The sequence below is a fragment of the Aquarana catesbeiana genome, linkage group LG03 (genome assembly GCF_042186555.1).
Source record: "Aquarana catesbeiana isolate 2022-GZ linkage group LG03, ASM4218655v1, whole genome shotgun sequence".
NCBI classification, from domain to species: Eukaryota; Metazoa; Chordata; class Amphibia; order Anura; family Ranidae; genus Aquarana; species Aquarana catesbeiana.
Window position 1 is genome coordinate 120,877,892 of NC_133326.1, and position 18,937 is coordinate 120,896,828.

Sequence of the window (18,937 nt, forward strand, 5' to 3'; positions counted from 1 at the left end):
TGCGACAGCACTGAAAGCTCAAAATTGTCCTGGGCAGGAAAGGGCGAAAGTGCCTGGTATTGAAGCGGTTAACGACCTGGTTGTTAAGTGAGGAGTACCTGTACTACATTTTTTTTTATTTGCCATTTTTCCCAAAAAAGTATTGTTGTTGCCTTGTACAGATTTTCTGAAAAAAAATAGCTGTAGTAATTTGTGACACATCAGTAATGTAATCATGTATATCTGTAAAGGTACAGATAGCTCTACTTTAAAGTGACCCTTTCAAGCAAACAAACTTTTAAAAAAAGGAGGACCATTTTACAACACCATGCATGTTATGAAAGCGATTGTAAAGCTGCTTTTAAAATATATATATATATATATATATTATCATATCATACTTAAGTCCTAGCTGTGAATGCAAAACTCAATGAGAGTGTCAATAAGTTTCTCTCAATAGATAAGGTGGTGGCATAGCCCTGAATGTTTTAAAGGCAAATAATAGTTTTAGGGAATTTTTTCTAATTTTCCTTAAAGGGCAACTCTACTTTTGTGGGGATAAAAACTAGCAAATAAAAGAAAAAATAATATAGCCTATACAAATACGATACAAGTCTTACTGTAATTTTCAATCTGCAGCTTTTCTGTAAAATGCGATGCAAAATGGCTACCTAGAGGTGTTCTGTACACAGAAAGTGTACACAACGCCCCCCAGAAATATTTCCTGCTTGTGTGACTGGCTCACCGATTTTCCTAGAATTCTGCACTAAGATACAAGTCAGATTTTAGGCATCCCCTCCAACAAATGTCATTTTTGGTGAGATAGTCAATAGGAAAATACGTCTAAAGGGATGCAGGCCCAGTGGCTTTCCTCATTAGTGCCTTGCAGGTGCATCAGCTGGTTGATGCATATGAAACCACTCCCATTAGATACACTTTCTCACATGGACACAGACACACACTCACAGGGATTTCTTCAGAAAAACATAAGGTAGGAATCTGCAACAAAGGTTGAATGCAATGTACACAGATAACCTGGGGGGGGTTCTCTCAACAAAAGTGGAGTTACTCTAAGTTGTTTAGGTGATGGTGCTTTATACGTGACAAATATATATATTTATTATACAGTACATTGCAGAAAAAGCTGGTTTGCCATTTAAAGAAAAAAAAAAAAAAAAAAAGAAGGACTATGCATTGTTATCCAATTTTGGCTGAAGTTTGGCTTTAAAGTCCAACTCTGCACTTCATCGGTTGACTGCTTATATTGTCTAGGGGCGATTACAGAGCCTATACTCACTCTATCATTTGGAAAACGGTGCTCCCCCACATCCAGCAGTGGACTGTTCCCGATGTCTTCATGTCCAGAGATGGTCTATGGGCGTGATGTCAGGAAAAGTCCTCCGCACAACACAGCTGCCCACTCAAGCCTCATACACACAATCAGATTTTCGGAGGGGAAATGTGTGATGACAGGCTGCTGGCAGAAAATCCAACTGTGTGTTCGCTCCGTCGGACAATTGTTGGCCGAATTTCCGTGGACAAATGTTGGATGGCAGGTTTTCAAATTTTCCGCGGACAAATGTGTGTTGTCGGATTTTCCGAGCGTGTGTACACAAGTCCGTCAGGCAAAAGTCCAAAGTACAAACACGCATGCTCGGAAGCAAGGACGAGCCAGAAGCGGTTGGTCATGTAAACTAGCATTCATAATGGAGAATTAACATTTGTGACTTGGCAAATTATGAAATCTCGAAATGCAGTGCATATTCTCTTCTTCTTTAATGGGATAAAAGCTGCTTTGCTAGTGATACTGATGGAGTTTTTGCAAACAAATTTTCATAGTTTTTTTTTTTTTCTAGTGATATCAAGAATATGCTTTTTTTTTTTTTTTTATTTGGGCAAGTTAAAGCGGAGATCCACCCAATTTTATAAGCTTGGCTCAATCAAATTGCATAAAATGTACTTATTCTTAAAACTGAACTTTTTTTTTTTTTTTTTTTAATTAAGTGTACCTGTGTATTTCTGCTTTTCATCTTTGTTTCCGGTAAATCACCCCTGCGGCTATGGGCGGGTATTTTGCGGGCATATACGTAATGTCCTGTGCGCCGCACTGTCTCCTGGGAGCTCGTGTCATTGTTCCCAGGAGTCATTGCGGAGGCCCGCCGCGAGTTCTCGCAGGATTTGGAAAGATGAACTTCCTACAACGCCGCCCGTCATGATGGCAACCAGGAAGTTTACGGCACTCCACGCCGTTACAACTGAGCATGCGCGGGAACCAGCAAGGAATGCTGATAGCTCAGCATCACTGGAACCAGGAAGTTAATGCTTGTGGGCTTCAAATGCCCACAAGCAAGATGAAAACGGCCGTCCACATTTTTTATAACTTCTTTACAACGAAACCGGACATCGGGGGAGGTAATTCACAAAAACAGTGAGTGTGCCATTGTCAATATGTGATGGTGTTAATGTTTGGAAAAAAAACGTCAGTGGACCTCAGCTTTAACACAACACCATTATCCCCTAGTTTTTAAGATCAAAGATACAACTATGTTTGTGTCCCTTGTTAATTTTTGTATTTTTTAAAATTTAACTGGCTACTCCCAAACGGTCATTTGAAGTAAAAGACATAGCAAAGTATTATTCTACACAATTTTTTTATTGTGCTTAAAAAAAGAAAACAAATAAAATTAGACATGCTATCTGCCAACTTAACCAAAAATAGGATTTTTATTACAGCTTACCTGTAAAATCCTTTTCTTGGAGTACATCATGGGACACAGAGCCTTAATTACTTAATGGGTTATAGGCCACCTTCAGGTGTTGACACTGCTAAACCCAATCAAAGGAAGTTCACTCCCTATATAACCCCTCCTCCTTCCAGGAGCACATCAGTTTTTGTAGCAAAGCAATATACTTGTATCCCAAAAAAGAGGGGAGGGACCTCTGTGTCCCATGATGTACTCCAAGAAAAGGATTTTACAGGTAAGCTGTAATAAAAATCCTATTTTCTTTATCGTACATCATGGGACACAGAGCCTTAAGTAATTACTTAATGGGATATCCCACAGCAATGCCACATAAGGGGTGGGAGAAAACAACCCGCAGGGTACATCCAGACTTGAGGATCTATACTGCTGCTTGCAGCACACTGCACCCGAAGATGATATTCTCATAACTCCTTACATCCACCTGATAACATTTTGTGAATGTATGCACTGAAGACCAAGTTGCGGCCTTACAGATCTGAGCCATGGAGGCCTGGTGACGCAATGCCCAAGAAGCACTAACCGACCTGGTAGAGTGCGCCTTAACTTGAAAACGGGGGAATCTTACCCCTTAAGTCATAAGTTTGGATTATCACTTGTCGAATCCACTTAGCGACAGTGGATTTCGACGTTGCCTGTCCTTTCTTAGGACCCTCCGGCAGAATAAATAAGACATCAGTCTTACGAATCTGAGCAGTTTTCCTTAAATAGATTTTCACTGCTCTCACCATCTCAAGAAAATGTAGTGATCTTTCTTCCCTGGAACATGGTTTTGGAAAAAACGATGGCAGGACAATATCTTGGTTCAGGTGAAAACCTGAAATTACTTTTGGCAAAAAACCTGGACAAAGACGTAACACCACTCTGTCCTCATGAAAAATCAAATATGGCTCTTTACAAGAAAGAGCAGCCAATTCTGAAACCCTCCTTGCTGAGAAAATAGCAACCAAAAATACCAACTTCCTTGTCAGCAGGACTAGGGGAATCTGTTATATTGGTTCAAATGGCTGTTTCTGTAACACAGACAAAACTAAGTGTAAGTCCCAAGGGTTCAAGGGAGGTTTGACGGGCAGATTAAGCCGCGTCACCCCTTGTATAAAGCCCCGGACTAAAGAATGAATAGCAAGTGGTCTTTGAAATAAGACCGATAAAGCTGAGACTTGGCCTTTAATAGTACTTAAGGCCAATTTCATTTCTACCCCTAATTTCACGCTTTAAAAACAATCAATTATATTAGTCCACAGCATAACATCATTACTGTCATCCACCAGCTCCAAATCTGGTTTAAAAAAAAACAAAAAACGTATCTGAATAAATTCCTTAATTAAAAGCCACCAAGGATATGAATTCAGTTTGTGAGCACCAAATTAATTTACAATCCCAGATGCTACCTTGTACAAGTAGCAGTAACATCACTGTGCTGTACATGTGCAGAAAGCAAATCTGTGGGAAAGACCCAGCAGCTCCACCCATTACAGGCCGCCTGCAGAAAACTACAGGAGAGAGTGTGTACAAGGCCAGTCACCCTGCAAAGGAGGGAGAGCAGCAGTGACTAGTCTTTATTATGGAAAGCTTCTGCGCATATCAATTCACACTGGATTACTGTACCGATATGGAATACACAAAGCACACCAACATTCAAGTAATAATATGCCTCTTGTATTTAGCCATTATTTCCTCATCCCACTTTAGGCTCACAGAAAGAGATAACGCATTTCTGGCAAGAGCAGGTATTTTCAGTATTGGTTGCAAATGTTCCTAGTCTGGGAAAAAAAAAAGGCCATCAGCTAACAAATCTAAAATTGTAAGCTACAATCATTTTTTGCATTTCCAGGTTCAGATGCAAAAGTCGGCACTTTCCTTACGTGTTTAACATTCCAAAACTGGAACTTAAGGGTACATCAACAGCATCAACAAACTGCTCCAAGCATGTCAATGCACCTGTGTCCATGGACTTTTGTCCACATTATACAAGTTTTGCCTTTTCACACAAGTCGCTTGAAGCAGGTGAAATACAGATAGGAAGGAGGTCAACTGCAGGTAAGATGTGCCTATCATTGAAGCTCCATGCACACTAGGAACAAAACAAAAAAAACACTGGTGTGCATGAAGCCTGAATTCTGAATGATTACAAAAGCATCTAAAACTGATGTCATCAATACTAGCTCAAGGCCTGTTGACAGAGGCCAAACAGCTTTGCAAATGCTTTTCAAAAATGTGCTGCACACACTGCTCTTTGGAAAGCTGATGTTCATGTGAACAAGACCTATGGCAAATAGTAAGATAGCTATTTGCTTACCTGTATGCTTATTTGTGCAAGTAAACACTCACAACCCATTTAAACACAGGGGTATAACATATAAACTCCATGCAGATAGTGCAAAGGTAGAGGTAAAGCTGAACCTAAAGAGGTCTGCCCAACAACAAAACGTAAAAGCCAGCAGCTATACATACTGCAGCTGCTGGCTTTTAATAATGGGACACTTACCTGTCCTGGAGTTCAGCGTTGTCGGCACCGCAGCTGATGTTTCCATTAGCTGTCGGGTGCTGATGCTGCCATTGCAGGTAAGGGAACCTGGGAGCGTGGCCTTGCGGCTTGACGCCGGGAACCCTACTGCACATGCGCTAGGCCCCGCTCCTCTCTCCTACTGGCCCGGCAACAGGGGGAGGAGGAGGGAGCCCCGCGGTGATGTCATGGGCCGTGGCGCAGACTCACGGAAGTGGGAACAGGATACCTGTCAAAGAAAGGTATCCTGTCCCCCCTCCCCCCCGAAAGCTGCCAATTGTGGCACCGGAGGGGGAGAGGAGACAAATGAGCGGAAGTTCCACTTTTGGGTGGAACTCCGTTTTAACCCAAAACATTCCTGGTTTGAGTAGCATGGATATTTTCAGAAAACACAAGGCCATTGCTTTGTGATTGGAGAAGGGGAAATTGTGACAATTATACACCCCTTGTCCAATCACAAAACACTTTGTGTTATTTGAAAAGAATATAAGACATTTTCTGATTGGAGTAGCTGCCTTATGAGTCACCCACCGTGACTGTGTTTCTCCAGTCCCGATTGTCAGTTTCTCTCCTGGAACTTCAGCGGAGACATCACCAAAGGCTGCATGCAAGTTACATTTTTCAAGAAAAAAACAGCCCCTTGTGGGACACACATCATTTAGGAGGTACCTTATTGGTACCTAACTAATTCCCCAATAAAGTTCATCCTTAAGCCAAGCACCGAGGACCCAAGCACTGAGTGAACCAGCTACCACACTACTTTAAAAAAAAAAAAAAAAAATCTAAAGAACTGCATTCTAACAAACATTTACGCTTTAAATACATTTATACATACCAAGTCTGCGGGACTCTTGCCAAAATGTGCCCCATTATAGCAGACTTTCCTACCTCACCGCTACTCTCCTAATCACTGCTTCTTCCAGTTTGCATCCCTCCTCTAAAAGCCCATATACATAATGCGAAAATCGGATGTAAAAGTTTGTACGGCAAGCTGTCTGACGATTTTCAGATTGTTAGTATGGTGTTTGACAGCCAATTTTGCTTTTTTCGACAGACAAAAGCTGGATGTGCAGACTATAACATTTTTGTTGGTTGTGAACTCAACGTCTGATTTTGTTACACTAGTACGGTTTTCGTACGATAAAAATCGTAAGAGCAAGACTACGCATGCTCAGAAACGAAAGAATACATACAAAACTATTCAACACATTGGGGGTTATTTTCTAAAGGAAAATCCACTTTGCACTGCAAGTGAAATTGCACTGAAAGTGCACTTGGAAGTGCAGTCGCTGTAGATCTGAGGGGGACATGCAAGAAAAATATAAAACAGCATTTTAGCTTGCACAAGATTGGATGATAAAATCAGCAGAGCTTCCACTCATTTCAGATCTATCCCTTAGATTTAGAGCGACTGCACTTCCAAGTGCACTTGCAGTGCAAAGTGGCTTTGCCTTTCGTAAATAACCCCCATTACGTCACTTCTGACGTACGAAAATTTTCGTATCGCGAATAACCTCTTCACTTTCACTTTGAGGCTAGCATGCCACAAAAAAACGGAGGTGTGAATGAGCCAGGAGTGCACACTGCAAGACAACAACCTCAGGCAGTGAAAAAATAAAAAAGCTAGGAGACAGGGGAAGAAGATTTCTGGCAGAAGGGAGCTTGCATACCTTTGCCAAAACACAACCGCCTAGGTTTTTTTTCCCCTTTTTTATTTGCAGAATTTAGTTCCATTTTAAGGCTTCATGTACACTGCTGCTGGTAAACGGACGTTTAGGAGCAGTTGGGCGTTTTTTTTTCAGCTGCCTCTTAATGCTCATCTTATCAGTACATGTGCACAGGGTCGTTTATAGTCCTTTCTAGGCAGTTTAGTTTTTGAAGCATTTTTTGGAAAACAAAAAAATGCATTCAGGACGGATGTTCAGAGGCATTTGAAACGCCAAATGCCTGCAACAGCTTATAAACACGTATAAACGCGGTAACTCGCGTTTAGCCACATTTTCGTTTACAGGCTTTTTTTAAACGCTCCAAAACACAAACGCAACGGCATGTAAAGGCGGCAAAACTGACGTTTTTAAACATTGTCTACTATCTGTCAAGTTAAATCGTTCAGGGGAGGTTTTAAAAACGTCTCATGTATATTAAGCCTAACTGTAAAATACCAATATATTTTATTAAAGCAGGGCTCCCTCTTTGTAGATAAAAGTATGAATGCTTAATTACTTCCTAAAGTCTGCCCTGTTGTCCATATTCCCCCCATGCCACCAGCCCTTTGAGCAACAGGGAAAAAAAGAAAATACTTTCTCCTACTGGCGAATGCCCTTTTTTCCCCCAAGTTGTGTGTCATTAAGCGCCAGCCACTTCCTGTCTGAAACCATGTTGGTTTAGTCTACAAGACGTGATATCAATATGTTATAATGGTGGGGTAGAATGGATTGCAATTGCCATACAATCCTGCCTACTTTAGAAGACTTACCTGTACATTCTCCCTCTGCAAGCTTCCATTACAATGAACCTGCTCTCAGAAACAACAATATTTTATGGAACAGCGTTGGTGTACTATGGGTTGCGGGCGCTGATAAAAGATTGCATTACTCCTCTTTCACTGCCTACAATAACGTCCAGAACCACCCTGTAACTTGTCCCAAAGCATCATGGGATATGTAGTTTTAGGAAATTATGTGGGCAGGACACAGGAACTGCCTCCACACACCCTAAACCTGAAAACAGTGCTTGAAGAAAGTTATGATGTCACAGGTACTTTTGAAAGGTGTATATGGTACAAGAAGCCAAAAAAAAAAAAAACAAAATTGAAAGTGCTAACACTTTAATGATAGAATACATATTGCGGAGAGGAAATATTCTTGGATTTAAAGGGCAAGTTAACCTCTAATAAAAAAATGAATGCACATCTTTTTGCAGGTAAAAAAAATATGCATTTTTTTTTTTTTTTTTACTCTGCAGCATGTAAGGTATTGCATCCACCATCATATCGCAGGTGCAATGCCTGGATCCTGCAGACCCTCAGTACACTGCCCGTACCTCCAATACGAGCAGGAAGTTACTGAATGGCAGGAAGAACCAATGGACTACGAGAGCGTTTACCAGCACCCCATTGACAACTACAAGCTGTTGGCCATGGAGGTCAACAATAGATATGGTTCATTCATTTACAGAAATCTGAATGAATTGGCATGGCTGGGCGAGCCCCTCACGATTGCGCTGTTTTTAAATTCTTACAGCGGGTGTGGGGAGAAGATTCCCAGCTTGCTGTCACAGGGAGGCGAGGAGGCAGGAGCTGGAATATGTTACATGCTCCACCCTAAATAGAGGTGGAACATGTAACATGTCCCAAAGATGAACTTATCTTTTAAGCTTTAAAGAAAAAGTCAAGCCAATCAAAATCTCTTCACAACATGGTAATGCAATTTCAAAAGTAATTTCAATCTGTTAAAATCTGCAGTTTTTATTAAAATACCTGGTAATCCAGCCATGAAGGTCCTTGTTCAGGAACTTCCTTTTATGGGGTAAAAGCTATTATTCCCCCATCTCCCAAATGCTCTTCTTGCATTGGCACCCTATCACATAGGCCTCTGGTAGAGACAATAAACAGCCATGCCAACAAACATTGCGCAGGCACATTGTTCGCTGTTGTCACCATTAGAAAAACCCTCTGAGCAAAGACCTGCTACTGCTGATGATCAGCAGCACTGGGATACAAAAATAAAAAAAAAATGAAAAATGGTGAACATAGTAGTTTATAAAAAAAAAAAAAAAAAACAAATATGCCAATTATTTATGCTTAGGCAAATAGAATGTCATTAACTTACAGGCAACATCTAAACAGCCATGTCTTTACTACTAAATAAAGCTTTTCTAAACAAACTCCAGATTTTTTTTTTTTTTACAAATAAGTTACTAATCTAATGATGGTTCTCCTAGGTCCGAATGTTGTTACCTACTGTTTTCAAGCAAAAGCAAAATTGGGGTGCCTGCAAGTACATGTGTTTTTCAAATGGATACTGTTATCCCTGTGGAGGCCCTAGGATTCTAGGCCCAGACTTTACATCAGGAGGCGCTACTTAATGCGGAGACCTTGCCCCCCTCCACTGCCATATTTGGCACTTTTTTGGGGGGGAGCAAGTACCTGGTTTTGACAGGTACCCACTCCCACTTTTGGGTAAGATCGCAGCGGCGATCTCTGAGTATTTCTGGCCCCTCCTCCTTCCCCCCGCTGCTTTCTGTGACACACACAGGTCCTAGAAGACTATGAGACCATTCAGAAAGTGCAACTCGAGCATGCGCGGTAGGAAACCGGCTGTGAAGCCTGAAGGCTTCACAGCTGGTTTCCCTTCGTGAAGATGCCGACACCTGCACCTGAAGCCTACTGACGGATCAGCTCGGGGTGCCGGAGCTGGATCTGTAGACAGTCAAGTGTCCTTACATTAAAAGTTAGCAGCTACTGTATTTATAGCTGCTGACTTAATTTTTTTTGCCCAGACTAGAGCTCCTCTTTAAGCTGGCCATATGCAGCACATTGGCTGGTTCCTGATAAATTAGGCAAAATTTGGACAGTGGAAAACCCTGTTGATACCACTACAACAGACATCCTTCAACTGAAAAATCAAAGTGCATGGGAGGAAAACTTTCAGACGAACATCTAATCAGATGCAGGCACTTTTCAGGTATTCAGACAGCCAGTGACACCAGCTGCCAAAATATATCTGCAATGGGAGATTCCTCTATCTGCACTGAATGGTGGATTCTGTTTGATCCCTTCTGTTAAACCTGCAGGCTGAACTAAAGAAATCAATGGGTTTATGGAAAGCTTTTTTTCAGAATTTGAAGACCCTTCTACAACATGGGATTCTAGCAAGTTCCACAGAGATGTATGTGAAGACCAACACCACAAGGTGGCTTCCCTTGAAAGTGGTTACTACCAATATGTCAGGTCCTCTTTAAAACTTCTGCATTGTAAGGAATTCACATGATCCCTGACACCTACTTGTAACTGTCCAGTTCACGGCGGGCCTCACTGGCAAACAAAATGTATAACCGGACAATACTCCAAAAAAGGAACATAAAACCCTTGAGAGGAACCCAAAAGATGGGTTATGACGGGAAGACAATAACATATCTATATTTATATTACACACACACATTGGTGTAAGCAATCACTGCCCTCTACTGGACAGAGAGCTGTTTATACCTCTTGGTAAATGACCACATATTACTAATGTTAAACAAACACGCCTGACATGAGTCAGAAACTAAATCTGCTTGTTCATACCATATAAAAGGTTCAGTTCAACGCATGTTATTCAAAAAAAAAAAAAAAAAGTTAGTCTGAAACTAAACGTTCTAAATCATTTTGCTTGCCTTAACTGAATGCCATAACTGTGCACTACATTATATTTATATTTTATATTTGTAAAGAGTTTTAGGGCTCATTTTAACTCACAAACGTTAAACTCACTTAAAGCGGAGCTCCACTCGATTTTTCTACACTAGCTGCAGCTGATTACCGCAATGTCTTAATGACAAAACGGCACTTTTTTTTTTCAGGCTGTACCTTTCTTGTAGACAATCTCTTTGTTTCTTACAGGAAGCACAGGCTGCGGTCAGGGGCGTGTTTTGAGCGGCTAATTAGTCACTTCCTCTTAGCCGCACTGGCTCCTGGGAGCTTGTGTCATTGTTCCCAGGAGTCAGTGTGGCGGCCTGTTACAACAGTCATCTCGAGATTTCCGTAGTGGAAGTGACGTCATTACGACAGGCACGTTCGTAGGGCGCTTTGTTAATCTCCGTTGCCATCACAACGGGGCGGGACCTCCTACGACGCTGCTCGTTGTGATGGCAACCGGAGCTATTGACGGCGCTCCGATTTCTGTCTAATGCGCAAGATCAGGAAAAGAACGGGCGGTGCATGCTGGTCGATCAGCAGCACCGTATCCCGGAAGAGGATGCCTGTGGGCTTCACATGCCCACAGGCAAGATGACAACCGTGTAGATTTGATTATCTAAGTTTATTAGGCGAAAACCGACAGCAATGTCACTTAAAGCGGGGGTCCACCTATCGTTTTTTTTTTTTTTTTAGTTCATTCACAAACTTTTCTTCTCAGCATTACATACTCACATATTGTGTGTAATATGTCCGCCTGTGTCAGATTTCGTCGGAAAGAATAACTTATATTATTCACTGCAGGCGGTTTCCATCTTCATTGTGGGCATTTGAAGCCCACAAGCATTTATTTCCTGGATGTGGTGAATGCTGTGCTCCCAGCATTCACCGCTCGTTCCCGCACATGCTCAGTGGCATCCTGGGAAGCCTGAGACTAGCTCCCAGGAGTCTGGGAGAGGCTAGAAACACGCCTACTCCCACGGGAGGAGAACCAGGAAGTGCAAAGAAGAATAGAAAAATAAAAGGTAATTACGGCGATTTAAATTTTTTTAAACGGCATGTCAGCATCTAGGCAAGGAAGAGAATACATACAGATATTGTTCAAAATTTGGGTGGAACTCCGCTTTAAAAACGGAACAAGTGAGTTCCCTATGGATATATCATAATCATTGTCATTTGGCCAAAAAAAAAAAAAATGAATCGGAGAGAGTGGAACCCCGCTTTAAAGCTGATCTCCATGTTTTCTGTCACTTTAACTGCTTGCCTACAGGGCACTTTCACTCCCTTCCTGCCCAGGGCCAATTTTATACTTTTGGTGCCGTCACACTTTGAATGACAATTGTGCAATCATGTATCCAAAACAAATTTTTATTTATTTATTTTTGACAGAGCTTTCTTTTGGAGACATTTAATCATCACTGGATTTTTTTTATTTTTTGCTAAACAAAAATTTTGCTACAAAATTTTGTAAATAAATAACTTTGCTCCTTCACTGGTGTGAACTGATGAGGCTGCACTGACGGGCAATAGGCAGCACTTATGGGCACTAATGGGTATCACTGATGATCTTTACTCCAATTGTCAGTGCAGATGTCCCCGCTGAGGAATGACTCTTACTGGCTCCCCTCACGTGCGGTTAGCATGAGGAGAGGAATGCCGATAACCAGCATTTCCTGTTTACGCTGTGATTGGACACAGCTGATCACATGGTAAAAAGCCTACGTCATAGGCATTCTACTGTGATGGGCTGTGTCGGAGGGACAACGCACCACTGATCACCATGCACCCCTGCGGAAACACATGCGCAGCAAGAATGGAGGGACGTCATGGCGTCCTCCCAGAACAAGAGTGCGCCCATCCGTCATTTCAGTATACGGCAGACGGGAAGCAGTTAAATAGTTTGTTTGGACCAATCTGGTCCAAAAGAACAATTTTCGTTCACCAAGCACTGGCTCTAAAAGCTGTATGTACTGCATTTAGCTTCAGCTACATGAAGTACACGGTGCTGGGTTCCAGATGTGTGACAGTCTTCCCATCTCACACCCAGAGCAAAATAGAGTAGGTCTGAGGTGCTCGGCCTTTCAGAGACCGCTTTGCATTCTGTAAATAAATACAAAGCTTCTTCTGAGTGAAATCACGCTCTCCGCTTAAGCCAGAGGAAGCTTTGTATTAATTCAAAGCTACCTGTGAATGGCTGAGCACCACTCATACCACCTCAATTTTGTTCCGGGTGTAAGACGGGAAGTCTCGGTTTCACAGCTGGAACCCAGCGGTGTGTACTGAATGTAGCTAAAGCTACTGACAGTGCTTAAAGCCAGTATGGCACTAAGTGAAGTAAATAGTTTATTTGGACAAGCTGGGTCCAAACACAGTACTTAAAATGGAGTTCCAGGCTTTTTTTTTCTATTAAAAGTCAGCTACAAAAAGTTTAGCTGCTGACTTTTAATAAACAGACACTCACCTGTTCCACGGTCCAGCGATGCGGCCACACGAAGCCCCGCTCCTCTCCCTGGCGCATCCATCGGAACTGTGTGCACCCGGCCGTACACTGCGCTCTCCCAGTGGACAGGCAATCTTCTGGGACCTGTCCCGTGTCCCAGAAGATTGCCGAGAGGGAGGGACCGCCTAGGGGAGAGGGGGAGTCGCCTAGGCGGCCCATGGGCAGAAGAAGGAAGTGGGACAGGAAGTCCCTCTCTAAAGTAGTCACCCACTCCCCCTCAAAAAAAAAAAATTTATGTGGGGGGGGGGGGGGCGTGCTTAAAGCGGAAGTTACACTTTTGGGTGGAACTTCGTTTTAAAGCGACAGAAATCATGAAAATCAGCTTTAAGCCGGTGCTCCTTACAGAGCCGCAGGCAGCCCATAGAAGTGGATGCATAAGCAATGCTGGCATGCAGACTACGGCTTAAAGTGGTTCTAAAGCCTCAAGATTTTTTTACCTTCATGAATTCTATGCATGAAGGTAAAAACCTCTGTGCAGCATGCCTCCCCAAATACTTAACTGAGTCACCTCTCAATCCAGCGATGTGCATGAGAGCCAAGGCACTTTAGGAACTCTCCATCCTCTTTGGCTAAGAAAGACTGACAATTACAACCAATGAGGAGAGAAGGGGCGAGGCCGGGCCTCTGTGTGTGAATGGACACACAGAGTAGCAGCTCAGGAGCGTGTCTCCCTGGGTGCCCCTATTGTAAGATGCTTGCTCTGGGGGCACCTGGCAGGAGGGAGGGGCCAGCAGTGCAGGCAGGGAATCAGGGAAGGAGGAGGATCGGGGCTGCTCTGTGGAAAACCACTGCACAGAGTAAAGTATAACAGGTTTATTATTTAAAAAAAAAAACAAAAAACGATATCCTTTACACATGGCTGCCTACGGCCACACAACATAACAGTTGGAAAGGTTTTTGTGCAGGTGCTCATTACAGCCACCCCAAGCTCGTGAATGACAGTATGCGGCTGTAAGCGGGTATTACGATGGTACTTGATAAACCTGTGAGTACAGATGTAAAAAAACATTTCTCCTTATAGATTGAAAGCTCCTTGAGAGCAGGGACTAATGTGAATGTATAATATATGTAAAGCGCTGTGTAAATTGATGAAGCTATACAAGTACCTGTAATAAATAGAAATAAAATAAAAAACACAGGTTTGTCAAGAAAAAAAATACCTGGATGACTTCATTCACTTCACGGATGCACTCCACCATGTGCTGAAGGATCTGTTCAGCCGTGAGGACCTCATATCGATAGTCATCATCTTCCTCCCCACCAGGACCGGGCCCCAGGACACCTACTCCTCCTTCTCCACATATCCCAGCTCTTTCCGACCCACCAAGTCCAGCTTCCACCAGTTCTACTTCTCCAAGTTCCAACTCATCTTCATGCTCATCCGCCGCACTATCTTCACTGCACTCTTCGTCTTCGTCATATTCGTAGTTGTACCCTTCGTCTGAGTCCATGTTCCCAGTCGGAGAAACTGATAGGAAACGCGAGGCGATTCTGCAAATGAATTCAGAAGCCCCGCCGCCGTGCGTTGGCGAGTCCTGTGTCACCGAGGGGAGGACACAGGCGGCATAAAGGACAACAACGGAGGTGACCTTTGCTCTAAAAACAGCTCACACCACTGCAAATCTAGCCGAGGAGCGATCCTGACTGGCCTAGGGATGTCAATGAGAGGAGGACACCTCAAAGCGCCTTCGGGCAGCACAAACTTTATATCTAGACACCGGGCAGATAGGTCACTGCAAGGTTTTCTAAAAGGATTCTACACCCGGTGAATGCTGCGATGAAAAAAGAAAACTTTAGACTTCCTAGTCGAGGTGGGACGGTTACAAATTAGCAGACGTCACCTTCCCACCGTGTAAACGATCGCCGGAAAAGTCCGAACAAACAAAAAGAAAACTGATTAGCTACGTAACATGGCATCTGTCCATGGGGCAGAGGGCGAGGGGTGATGGGATGACCCAGGTAGGAGGGTGGGCCCTAGGTCAGTAGTGTGTGCCCATACACATACAATGTAATGGGAGGCTGGGGTCAGGACTGGCGTAGTGTGTCTCTTCTAGAACCCGGATGAATGAGCCTCCTCTCCCCCCACACCGGGCTCTGCCTGTCTAGTAGTACGGGAGGCTGTAGCGTAGTACCCGGGGGCTCCCTCTCTGCTCCTATGTCCGGTGTAGAGACCCGGCTCCCCGGACTCTCCTCAGCACATAGAAGGGGGGCTCTCCGGTGTGTCCGAACCAGGCAGGCCTCAGGCCCCTGAATCACCGCCCCTTCTCGGAGCGCGCTCCCGTTCAGGTCAGAGCGCGCCCCCCAGGAGTTGAAGGCTTCGCCGCTGTTCTTTACCCCGTGAAAGCTCCGGCCGCGCTGTTCTCTGCGCTTACTGGTTTCCCCCCTCCCCAGCGGACTGACAACCCCCCCTCCCCCGGTACCGGTCTTAGGGAGACACCGAGCAGCTCCCGTCGCTGAGCCAACAAAGGGGCGGTAGCGTCACGCACGGGCACGTTAGCGCATCACCACCTGGGCGACTACGGCACGGAGCTTCCGGCGCAGCCGGTCCGCCATGTTGGAGGAGGAAGCCGGCAGAGGCGCCACATTGAAGGGGGAAGCGGGTTAGGGGGGAGTGGGAGGAGTCTGCGAGGGGACATTTTGGAGGTGGCAATGTGTGCACAGCCAGGACTCGGGGTTCGCGGTCATGAAAGAGCCATGTCCTTATAAAGGTGCTTAGATAGTACAGTGAGCAACTTATCAGGTCTGGATTAGAAGCAGTGACGGTACACAGGTGGCAGTGGCCATGCTAGAGGTGGCAGAAAGTAAAGTGTTTCTGGAGAACAGAAAGAGGAGTAAAGTTGGAAGCCAGTGCAGCCTGTGTTACTGTTATGCATAGCTTCCAACTGTCCATAATTTCAAGGGACTGTCCCTGATTTGGAACAAAGTCCCTCTGTCCCTCATTTGTCGCTCATTTTGATCTAATATATATAGTTGTGTATAAAATGCACTACTTATCTATCAAAAAGTGTTTTAAAGTACTAAACCTTTCATCCAATTTCTAAATTGCTGCATTTGTAAATTCCAAACGCCAATATAAAGGAATAGTAGTGGTTAAAAAAAGCACTTGTGGGTTTAACCAATCTTTTTTTTTTTTTTTTTGTACAATTCTCCTTTAAGGGGGCGTGGCAGGGGGTGTGTCCTGTTCCTGCATACTTTTGCTGATAGGTGTCCCTCATTCCCATTTCAAAAAGTTGGGTGTTATGCCTGGTACACACAATGACAATATCAGACAAATGAGCGTCCGTTTTTTTTTGTTTTTTTTTGCATGCTAATATCATGTAGAAAATGAACAGGTTACTAAAGTTACAAAAATTCTTGAACAACAGATTAAAAATTGGGAAGTGATGTCATGTATTTGTATTGCACTTTCGGATGAACACTGTACCGATTAACCACTTAAAGCGGAGTTCCACCCATTTAAAAGTCAGCAGCTACCAAAAGTGTAGCTGCTGACTTAATAATCAGACACTCACCTGCCCCACAGTCCAGCGATGCGGGCGTACGAAGCCCCGTTCCTCTGCCCCTCCTCTCTGCGGCACCGGCATCACTACTGTGGGCGCCCGGCTGTAGCTTCACAGCCAGGCATGCACAAGCCGTGCTGTGATTGGCCGGGCAATCATCTGGAATCTGTGATCTGTCCCAGAAGATTGCAGGGAGGGAGGGGGTAAAGGTGATCTTCCTTCCAGTGCCACAGAGCCTCGGGAGGAAGTGGGAACTGGATGTCTCTAAAAAGAGGGTATCCGCTCCCCCCCAAAAAAAATTACATGCCAAATGTGGTCACCGTCACTTAAAGCGGAAGTTCCATTTTTGGGTGGAACTCCGCTTTAAAGTGGTTGTAAACCCACGAACAAAAAAAAAAAAACTGCAAGGCAAAGGCATAATGAGCTAGTATGCATAGAATCCCCAAACATTATATATATATATATATATATATATATATATATATATATATATATATATATATATATATATATATATAAAATTTTTATGAGACACCCTAGATAATAAAATGGCAGTCGTTGCAATATGAAAAATAGGAAATTGGGAGGAAGGCCTCAAAGAGAGACCCTCATTTGGTAGACCATGTAAGTCTGGTACCTCATCTTAATCAATGATATACAAAATAATGGACCTTAACAAACTAAATATAAGGACTATAACGGTACCCAATATTTGTAAAAAAGTATGAAAAAATATTTTTTTATGATAAAAATTGCACATCTATACATATCAAAAAACATACAAAACACACAAAAACTGCACATAAAACATAACCAAAACCATCTAGTACTCCTTGAATACAGGTTCTTGGTGGCTGCCCTATGGTGGAGCACAGTGAATTTCGACACAGTTTGCTCTTTGCAGGAGATAACCCGCTTCTTCAGGAAAAGCTTCAGCAAGAAAACTCACGGTTAATAGTCAAAAACATCAAAATAGAAACACATTGCATGGTCCTCCTACAAATGGTCATTGCCACCCATATAATGCCACAGAACGGTCCTCCTCGTTTACCAAGATAGTCATTAGTTCCTATATAATTGGAACTAGGTACCGATAGTCAAATCGTATAGTATGCACCTAGTGATATACAAGGTATTATATTAGGTAGGTAAAGAGGTTCCCATCATGTCGTTCCTCAGATCAGCATGGCGTGAGATAGATCCTGGATTCTAGGCCTCAGATCTCATATTTAAAATTAAAATCAATAAAAAAAGAAAAAACAAAAAGTTGTTTTTTTCCAATACAAAAAATTGTCCCTTTTAAGGCAGTTGGGCGGAAGTGATGTTTGACGTCGCTCCGGTCATCCAAGGGCATAGAGTCGAGTGGGGGCCATCATGCCCTCACTCCACTTCCTGCCCACCAGGCCACATGACTGGATTGTCTTCCAATGGCTCCAGTAAGCGTTGAAGACGCCCAGGACGTGACGGGAGGTGGGCACCTCTCCCGTTGCCCATAAAAGTGATTTTGCAGCAAATCCGCTGCTGAGACTACTTTTATCTTAAAGTGTACTGCTCGCTGTGAAGAAAAATACCGGAGTTATGGCAGCTATTTGCTGCCATAACAATGGTATTTAAGGTCAAAGTACTGATGTATATCCACAGTGGGCAGTTGGGAACTGGTTAAACGAAAATCGTACGATCTGGTATCTTAGGAGAACATTTTTTGTGTTTATCCCTTAGGATAATATCAGATGAACTGTCATGATCGACTCTCGAAAGCTGTGTGCTATCGATCAGATTATCGTACAATCGCATCGAAAGAGGTATTTTTCGTACAATTCTCTTCGTGTATGGGCCTTTAGGGCTTGCTTTATAATTTTAGATGCCCTGCACATCCATTAACCCATTGACATGTTTACGCAGTGTTCAATAATGCTTTTCCTTACAACTTTTAGAGTTTGTAAAAGACCCCCCCCCCCCCCCCCAACCATACATTTTCTAAAAGCACATGACCAGGAGAATAAAAAGAAGGTGCTACCAATTTTTAAAGAAAAACTCCAGGGAAAAGTTTTATTTTCCTACGCAGTAGATCTGTGCCCACACTGCATGGGTTAACTGAGCATTTTGTCCAGGGCACACAGAAAGGCTATAATTACCCGATCCTCTGGAAAACAGCACTCCCTCTTGTCCAGAGGTGGACTGTTCCTGCTATCCCCAAGTTCAGAGGCGGTCTATGGGCACCGGGAACAATCCATGCACAAGACCACTAGCATGCGGCGGGCAGGAGCGACGGGGGCCAGTCTTGCACTCAGA

General features: G+C 43.5%; 1 protein-coding gene across 1 annotated transcript in view; it reads right to left on the reverse strand.

Annotated features, from left to right (window-relative positions):
- ARIH1 (ariadne RBR E3 ubiquitin protein ligase 1) overlaps positions 1–15,597 on the reverse strand; it is an 82,552-nt gene extending 66,955 nt beyond the window's left edge. The window contains exon 1 of the mRNA XM_073619098.1: positions 14,306–15,597. Within this exon, the coding sequence (XP_073475199.1) occupies positions 14,306–14,596 (291 nt within the window). The 5' untranslated portion in view covers positions 14,597–15,597. The remainder of the gene's footprint in view (positions 1–14,305) is intronic.
- Positions 15,598–18,937: the final 3,340 nt, after the last annotated feature.